General features: G+C 42.1%; 1 protein-coding gene across 1 annotated transcript; it reads right to left on the reverse strand.

Moving 5' to 3' along the window:
* Window positions 1-3,575: 3,575 nt before the first annotated feature.
* On the reverse strand, window positions 3,576-9,282 carry LOC119436563 (uncharacterized). Its single transcript, XM_037703442.2, has 2 exons — window positions 9,001-9,282; window positions 3,576-5,539 (listed from the first exon to the last, which is right to left on the reverse strand). Exons 1-2 carry the CDS (start codon window positions 9,159-9,161, stop codon window positions 5,203-5,205), a joined length of 498 nt encoding a protein of 165 aa, XP_037559370.1. The 5' UTR covers window positions 9,162-9,282; the 3' UTR covers window positions 3,576-5,202.
* Window positions 9,283-9,891: the final 609 nt, after the last annotated feature.

Below are 9,891 nucleotides of genomic sequence, written 5' to 3' on the forward strand. Positions count from 1 at the left end.
GCTCCGTTGTTTCATCAGATTTCACAAGCATGGAACTGGCGTAATTTTTTCCTGTTTGTCATGGCATTTGATAGAGTGAGGAAAAGTCATGTACCCCTCACTGCAAAATATTGCATTTTTGGGCACACGCGTACCTTCTGAAATGCTTTGTTGCACATTTTTAGCAGCATGGTGTCAAGACCAATGTTTGTGCATGTACAGCCTATCCCAAAAAAAGTGAATGCCAGCTTCCTGTTGCCACCAGTGAGCAGCTGGCCTTTTTTTGTGATAGGGTGCACTATGCTCACAGAATGAGACACAACGGCAAGTAGAACACCAGTATGCGCATTTGCTCGAGAGTGCAATGTCATGCTGTTACGAATCTGGTCACTAAAGGTGATGTGAACTCTGATCTAAGTGTATGAGCCAAAATTATGCTGATGTCGCACAAACTGGAGACAGTGAAAACGAAAGTACGGGCATTAGTCCTAAATTGACACATTTCGTTCTGGAGGTACGTACATTCATGAAGGCAGCTGTACTGTGATATCTTGGGTAAGGTGCGGGATGCCGTAACATTCATCACTTGTGCAATGCCAAATTTAGTGCACACATGACCTGACAACTGGAAAAGAGGCATTCTGTGCTTAGCCAGAGATATTGGTGGATTTTCATCTCAAGCATGACTGCAATCACAAATAGGCATGCATATATAAACACTAGTCTCAACACCAGGAGCACACTGCTGCAAGCCATAGCAACACGTTTCGGCAGATATTCATATATGCTTTGTAATATTTTGTGGTCAGGTGCATACACAGGAACTATATAAGCAAAACCACTATCACCAGGTCATGTCCAGTAACAGGAAAGCAAGCAGAGCGTAGAAGTACCCATACGAGCACTGTTAACCTTTGCCTAGAACCCGGAGGCAAGGATCAACCAGTCATTGCACTACAAGGTTGAAAGGAAGTGTAGCTAAATGTCTGGCCAAAAGTGGATGTGAGTCTGCTTGATAGTGATTGTGGTCACAGAAATCTTTCAGATGCATAATCATTTGGCTGAAATGCACTTCTGAGGAAACAATCCTTTCAGCATTTCAGTCTAACATCCAATTTTCTGCATGCTATGGCAGCCCTGCGATCAAAAACATGTCAAAAGGTACTTCATCACGAGAAGGTGCAAACCGATATCAGATACAAGGATTTAAATCTAGCCCTTTTTAAAATTTTTCTAGAAAACATCCAAGAATAAAATGGCATCATTACAGCTAACAAAACAGTGACATTTAAAAAGGCAGCAGCACAAAGAAAAACAGATGGAGACAAGACGACAAGGACTGAGTGCTGAACTTCCAACAATTTTTATTGTGCATGATTCACAAATATGTACATGCTGTCTGACTTGCAAGGACTGTTTGCCCAAACTTGCAAATACTTCCGTTATTAATAAGAGTAAAATGCATGTGACACGGGAAATCGCAGAATCTGAACGGATTTCTAGACTTGGGGAGGGATGCATCAGCATGGCCTCCATCATGCCTTCAGACAAAAAGCTGGCATACTTATGCATGCGCAGATGATAACCTCTGGCTCGAACAGCATGTATATATTTGTGAATCATTCAGAATAAAAGCTGTTGGAAGTTCAGCACTCATCCTTGTCGTCTCGTCTACGTTCATGTTTTTTTTTGCGCTGCCACTTTTTTAAATATACACAAACACACCCAATTTGCCACATTAAAACAGTAATAGTTTTGTGTACATTATAGAGATTTCAATCAATAGGTGAAATTACAATATCCCACTTTTAATGTCACACTTTGAAAAAGTTTTAGTGATTTGTAAAAAGTTTTTATGAAAGGAGAAATACGCATTTTTCAAACTCTTACAAGTGCATTATGTCCAGCCTTTCAGAAATATATTCACTGGTACAATGGCAGTATAATAGCACTTATATTAACCCTTTGACTGCCACTCCCGAGAATACTTTTGTCTTTCAGCGCATTCCTCGCCTCTGAAGAAGCAAATTATGCAAAAATGAACATTGCACTTATTGTACCATCTATAGAGAGGTCGTAAATACACATGAAACTTGTAAACTTGTATGTTAGCAGGTGGACCAATGACAGAGCACCAATGTCTTGGTGCTCTGTCACACTCAACTAGCATGCGAAAAAATACCCAGCAGTTATAGGGTTAAATACAAAATTTGTTCATGAACACCGAATACAAGCATGTTAAGGAAACTGGATGTTAAAAAATAAAGAAAAACAAGACTTGGTGTATGAAGGGTGAGGAAGAAAATTAAAAGAGACCACCAAGTTCGGTAGTACATGAACAAGATTGACCTGCCCGTTTCGCAATGTCAGATAAAAGCTGTCGCCGCCATTTAAAAAAAAAAAAAAAAAGGGGACTTGGATTGTCACACATCTAGCCCTCCTGCACTAACTGGTCCGACTAAACCATGACCTTTGTAAGTGCGAAAAAAAATTAGTGAATTCATTGAGTGGCCTTGCCAACCATTGGCCTTATGCAGTGTTGAGCCTGAAAAAAAAATTTTTTTGCTGCCAAAAACATACTGCAGGCTTCTCTTCTGCCAAAGACTGAACAATGATCTGGGACATACATGTCTGGGCATGGCACCAAAGGGCTGGAATGCATGCCCTCTAATGTGTGCACTTAACTAGTAGTCATGCAGTGGAACACAGAGGGTATTTAGGCCATTCGATGCCAGCATTTTGTAGCAAGCATTTTGATGCCAGCATTTTGCAAAGGCTTACAATCCATACCACAGGCCTGAACACTCGGAATTTATTTGTGCACCAGAGATAGTACCAAATTCCTCTATTTTGAAAACATTTATCAATACTGGGCTTGTCCATTTGGGAAAACACAATATCGTCCAACCAGGCAACACTTTAACCTCATTACCCTAGGAATTGACACAATAAATAAATGTTACTGCAGCACAAAATACTCAAGCAGAACAAATTCAATGTACAGAGCAAAAAGAGAGACAAAAGTCTTGCTTTACAGGAGTGGATAGGCGAGACGACGATGAAGTGGCAAGAGCAGCAATGGCTTGCAAGGAAACTGATGTAGTGTGCATTACTACACAAAGCAATCATAAACTAGCAAGGTTGAGGAAAGCATTAAACAAAACTAGCAGGACAAAGCAAAACACAGGCGTTAAAATATGGGGTAAGGAAATGCACTAGACACCATTTCACAAATTCAGGTGAACTGCGATTCACACATTGTTCGTGCTCTTCAAATTCTAGTGCGACTGATGCTGCAAGAAATTCGCTACCTGTCATTGTCAGTGCTTCATGTATTGCACAAAACTGCGACATTTATTTTAGCTTGAGTCCGCTAGTACAAAAGACGAACAACTGCAGGGTAGGCCTTTTTGTACTCCAAATGGAGAATGGTGTCAGTTTTTTCTGGGACAGCACAGTGTCACCAAATGTTCTGTGAATGCAGCTCGCAAGTGCCCATATTAGCTACTGCTGTAAAATCTTAACGTGGGTCAGCTGTTTAATTATTGTGGTCTCGCATGCGACACTCATAAATGAAGTGAAACATTTCCATCATATCTTAATGTAACTCTTTATTCCATGCCACCACGAAGTATTTTGTACTTCTTAGAAGCCAAGTTTCACATTGACATGAACACACAAAGATGAATGAAGCACAAAGGCTTCTGACAATTGGTTTTTATGAAACACACATTACTTTCAAGAAGTACAAAACTATAACATAATTTCCATGCCTGGTTTGCAGATCTGTGCTATTGCATCACCAACTACCTTGATTGATATCTGAAGGCCAATTAATGTGTGTTAGGTCATATAATCACGTTTGTGTTGAGAAGAGACACACCTTGTCAGTCCTATCTACAGTATGCTGGTTCAGAGTAAATTTATTTTGCTTCTGTTTCATTGCCCCCATCATCTTTCTATTGCATTTAGCTGCATATAGCCTTTTTTTTCTTTCCCCTTTTGAAAGAGGATAACCTCAGAAATAAAAGTACATGATCAAGCAGATGTCTGCACAAGCTTCATCATTAAAACTGCTTTATTTACAGAAATTGTAATGTTCCCAACTACACAAAATTGCCTATAGTCTAGTACAGCTACATTCAACATGCAATAGGTTCAACAACTCTACAATTAGGGTCTTCAATATCTGAGCCCCCAACGTCACAGAAGCATGTCTTCAGGATTGACATTTGTATGGACGGTAGTGCCCATCAATGCTGGTAGTGATAAAAACAGGTTGGAGGGAAATGCACCCTCTTGACCTTCATACTAAGGGCCAATAGCGACACAACCAGCAATAATTCTTAAAGAATGGCTAGCAAACAAGAAAATGGCTATAAAAAGTAAAAAAATACACCCTAGACAAAACATATCGACTTATGCATCCACTACCAACACAGCCAGAGCACAGAAGTTCCCATGACCCCATGTCTGCATGTGAGCTATTCTGCAGAAAGTAAAATTGCATCATGTGGGGTCTGCAAGAATTATTAGCAATGATTACTTTGCCACAGTCACATGAAGCTTGCAGAAGATTAAAACAGCCCCAAACAGCTTGGCAGCAGGGGCCACATCTTGCCGCCAACAAGAGTACTGCAGAACGAATCTCAAAAATTGCCAGTTTTCATTTACTTTTGCTTCACAGTTCAGTGCTACCAAAACCAGTGCACATCGGCATAGCTGCTGCATAAACTCTTTGTCATGAATGAAGGCCACATGCTTAGGCACTGACAGATGGCAGTGTGTTGTTAAGGCAGTAATTTGCCTGCAATTGCTCTCTTCAACGAGTCGCAGCATTGCGAACAAAGCGAACACCACAATACTACCAGTAATTAGAAAATATTTTTCCTGCTTTCTGAAAATGGGCAGTAACTGTCACTACGACAATTCAACCTGAGACACAGGTGCCATCCATATGTGACCCAAGACAAGGCCCCTAAATGCCAGCATGAGAATGGCCTTAAGATCTCTGTGGTTTCAAGACACATGCATTAAGGATTGCAGGAAGTCTTAAACTAGGTGGAAAGAAATCTTGACAAAGACTTCTCAAACACATCTCACCGGGGCAACATCTTACTGGTACCAAAGCCCACTCACGCCAGCATTGACGGGCACCAGCAAGAACTTAACTCAATCTGGTAGAGGTGCATGTTTCCAATGGGAAGATGGCAATGCATCCCCCTAGCAGCGCGGCGAGGTTGCTGATGCTGAGAAATCTTCTTCCGCAGGAGTGTCAAGAAATTCTAGGTACTCCATGCCAATAGCAAGAAAGCAAGCCGAAGTGGAGGCAGCAAAGAGGGAGCGCACAAGGTTGGAGTTAGGCAGGAGCGACTTCGTGACAGCCCAAAGAAGCACCGAGCCAAAGTTGAAGAGAACCGCTTGGTAGGCACTGTACATGATGCGGTGGTACGGTGGTGCTCGTGTCATGTGTGGCCGGAAGTAGACATACAGCCCAGTGCCAAGATGTGAATTGAAGAGAAGACAGTTTGCCACTGTCACACTCTGGTCAGGGTATAGCCTGCACAATGGGGGAAAAGGCATTAAGATATTACGCATTTAGTACATCCAAGAACACAACTGTCTAGGAACTCTGCATGGCACAAGAATGACAAGCATTATCTATACATGCATGCATCAAATGTGAAATTAAATGGCAGAACTTAAATGTAATATGATACGTATATCAGAGCAAAAGGTATCGATACAACATGGACAGTCAGCTGTTAAATAAAGTGCCATAATCTCAGCATGCATCAGTCTCTATATTGTGGTTTTATCATCTCCAGCCTGCTTTAATGAGATTCACATAGACAAATACAAGGCCAGTTGCACAGATTCAGTGAATATTAGATCATGTACTACGTGGAGTGTACGTACATGTGGGAGGCAGGCACTTGTCTATGACATGCACTAGAGATTGTTAATTTGTGTTTTGACAAACTGTATACAATGACATGGCAATTTCTATTTCTCCAAAAAACTGTGTGTGCGAGTGGGGGGGGGGGGGGGGGGGATCTAAATGGGTAGTTGGCAAGTCTCTGTGTCTATCCCTCTTTCCTGTTCCCCTGCTTCATGTTCTTCTACTTCATGGCGCTGATACCACAGTTCCGGAGTGGTCTTCGAATCGGCATGGACTTCTCAATACAACTGTGTGTGAACAATTGGGATCCACACATGATAAATGTTCCACATACTTTCTTATACAGTCAAAGCAAATCTGTAATGAAGGACCTAGTGTAACTGTGCTCAGCTATCTTTTCAGATGTCTGCACAATTTTAAAAGTGACTGCTTACACTACTATATCAATTCACCCTAATCATTTTGTAACCTTAAATAACAGAACTATGCAAAAAAAAACGTATTTAAACATATTTTTAAAGCAACAGCACCAAATACAGCCACTGGATTTGTGGAGTCCAGTCAAACCCAGTTATAACGAACAGGCTTTATGTTAAAGGTAGCTCAATATATATCAGGTAATCCTACATATCCAACCCACCTATCACGAACCTAAAGAAACTTTTGTGATGCCTTCATTATGCACAGTTTTGTTATCTCGAGTGAAGAAAAGAAGCAAGGAAGGAATCCAAACTATGCATAGTAGGCAGTAATTTGTGTCTGCACCTTAAACTGTTTCTCAGCGTCACCAAGAATGGCAATCCAACAGGATTTCACTTCGATAATTTTCTGATACGCTTCCAAGCATTCTCATATGCATCCTCAAAATACAAAACAAAAGTAACAAAAATGAACAGTAAAGTAACTTCTCTCCTTATGGTATGCAAGTAGCTTTATGGTGCTGGCAGCAGACACTCCAAGTTCGAGATGTCCAACATCCCAATTTCTTATGAGCACTTTCTTATTTCACACGAGTATAGGCCAGTACGTTTTGTGTGTTTAATATACATAATGATTCGCTCTATCCAGGTTCATTATACTCAGGTTCGACTGTACTAATAACAAAACCAGCGGCAAATACTGGAGTAAACAAAATTTTTCACTGAGAATGTGTAAAACCTTGTGAAAACATTTTGAAAAAAGACAAGCTCAGGAGAAAGGTCCTACAATGACCAGAAATGCAGTCTTTCAATAAAGAAAGCTTCATGAAATGAGCTTAGTCTTTCAATAAAGAAATCTTCATCAAATGAGCTTAGAATAGCAACTTTTGAACAACTATAAATGGAAAGTCTTCAAGCTTGCGATGACATGGTAAGTGTAATAACCGTGCCACAAAATACACATTTTCAACAGCTGTCGGCAGGCTGCACTGAGATGACCCCAAAGTCGTATCTACCAACCCTCCCGAAATACCCCATGCTAAGAATGAACGAGCCTTCACAGCGCAGTGTTCTGCCAATGTACTCCACACCAAAACAGCTGCATGCCACTTTGAATACGAGTACAGTAAAGCTAGGGGGCAGAGGGGGGGGGAGGGAGGTGTATTCTGTAAGTGTCCACCTACTGGACATGTCTATTTCGGTTGGAAGTGCTGATTCGCCGGGCTGGGGTACAAGCAAGAGACAGGCAATCCCAGCCATTGTCCTTCTCGCTGCTACAGCTCCAGACAATCAGCAGCAGCTTAAATGGTCAGTCCACTAGGTAAACACCTAAAGAATACCGCCCCCCCCCCCCCCCCTTTCCTGGTCAATAAAGCTTCAGCAAAACATACTAAAGCTTAAGCCTGGCAGAAGTTGGCAAGTTCACAGCTTGGCTACCATAACACCCATGGCACTTTTCAGGACATTAAAGAAAGAGTTTGTGTGAAATGCTGATGGAAGCAGAAATCTTTACTAATTAGTCCATCAGCATCAAGGAATATATACAAGTGAGAAAGCGTGTGAATTCAAGAAAATGACACGTATCAAGGGTGGCCAAACTATTACGTGCACATATGGCTCGAAAAACGTCATGTACGTCACAGCTGGCTGCTCGGTGCAATTTTGTTGCACCCTACCATGTCAGCTTTTACTATCTTGTTATGAACTTCGATATAGGCCATTCTTGGAAGCTATAGACTAACTGTTACTTAGAAAAAGGAAGGGCAGTCAATACAGCCTTAAAATAAGTTGAGCCAATGACAATCAGCATTATCCATGTTGACGTACCTCTGAACACACACCGACATCTCATGATCCATGCAATGGACAATGCAGAGCTCATGCTGCATGCTTTTACTGATACTTTACTACATACTATAGCAGTTCTAAATGAACCTGGGTGGAACCTCTGCCTGGGACCCCTTATATACAATTGCATAATTGTTTAAACTTTGGCACTTGTCTGACACTCCAGACTACTTAATTCCTAGTTCTTGCAAGTCTGCATATTACCTGCTTTCATTAAATTTTTTATGCACCCCTGTTCGTATTTAACCTCCTTATATTTCATAGTTAATTCCTTGTGCAATCAGGTATTGCAACAGTTCCAAATTCAGTTTGCGGTCATGACAGCTCTAGGACATTACTTCTGCAGCAACTTGTGAATGGGTATTACTGGTAACTAACATGAAATGCAAATTCAGTTGGAAGCAACGCTGAAGAAAGAATTCAGCTGAAAAAGAGGCAATCGCATAACCTTTAAACACTCCTGGTTATAAACACAGCTAGAGCGAAGGCATAGGCGTCGCAATGTCTTCGTTTGCAGCATTATGGATTACTGAAATATTTGAACGGTCATGTTGACTGCGGGCAAGGCTATTTGATGCATGTGAAAATGTCACCGACAACGGGGTAAGGCAAAAGCCGACTGTTTGCTCTCCATAAAACTTCCGGAAAAACTAACAGGACAATTACGTACATAGCCTCATGTCACCATCCCTTCTCTTCTATGACCGCTAAATATCCCCCTAGGTCACAAGCAGAAATCCACACGATGCCACCTTTTCTACCACAGTACACTTTGCTATGGATAACAAGTGAGCAATTGAGGCTTGTCTTGAGCATTTCTTGCAGAGTACACGGGACACACTCGGAACGTACCTAGATAACAGCTCCGGTATGAACACGGTGACCGAAAACGTGCAGTAGCTGACTGCTCCAGCGATCGGCAGGTACACTTTGTAAATGTTGTCTGCCGTGAACGGGGGAAGCCGCGCTATCCATTGTCTAAAGGTTGGCGTGCCTTCATCAGGTGTCGACATCCTGATCCAATTTCACGAGAGTTTATCAAAGGACAAAGCGAAACTCGCAGCAATGCAATTGCAGCAGCAACAGCAGTCGTCCCCCGGCGGTGCGGCACGCCTGTGTACCTCACGTACGAAGTAGACTTAAAATGCCAGCTTCCCTTCAGTAGCGTAGTGGTCACTGCTGCCATCTAGCCGACTGGTCTGAATTCTCAAAGCATCGCTTATGGCCTCCGAGATTTGGAGGCCATGCATTGCTCCGCGGTTGACTCCTGTCGCGACTAAAACGCCTGCATAGACGTTTATGCCGGCCAGGTGGCGACCAGGAGGGGTTTTCCTTAACTTTCCTTAAAATCCCTATATAGGAAAAGTACCGCCATCCGGCCTGAAAGCTTCAACGGCATGGAGGAAGGAAAAAAACTTTCTAAGGGCGCCACCGTCGACTTCCTTTCGTAAGCAAAAATAATGAAAAAAAAAAAAAAAAAAAAAAAAAAAACGAGCGCTTAAGGAGAGGAGACGGCGGAGGAAAGAGTAGATGGCGGTACTTTTACTATTAGGGCCCATTCACACTTGCGACTAGGCGAGGTCGCGCCACCAATTGCGACTGGCGACCAGAAAACTACTCAAGACGAACGATGTTCACACTTGGACTTTAGTTTTAGTCGCAGTGTTCTAGTACGCTGTATTAGGTAATCATGGGGTGGGATTTTGTTAGTCATAGGTGTATTTATCGGGAGGGCAGTGGGGG

This window comes from Dermacentor silvarum, chromosome 1, assembly GCF_013339745.2.
Source record: "Dermacentor silvarum isolate Dsil-2018 chromosome 1, BIME_Dsil_1.4, whole genome shotgun sequence".
Lineage (NCBI taxonomy): Eukaryota > Metazoa > Arthropoda > Arachnida > Ixodida > Ixodidae > Dermacentor > Dermacentor silvarum.

What these genes read in the sequence shown, in the direction of transcription:
- LOC119436563 (XM_037703442.2), bottom strand. Translation starts at nt 9,161, where the DNA reads ATGTCGACACCTGATGAAGGCACGCCAACCTTTAGACAATGGATAGCG. An exon ending in ATACCGGAGCTGTTATCTAG is followed by an intron (nt 5,540 to 9,000) that starts GTACGTTCCGAG and finishes CCCATTGTGCAG; the next exon opens with GCTATACCCTGACCAGAGTG.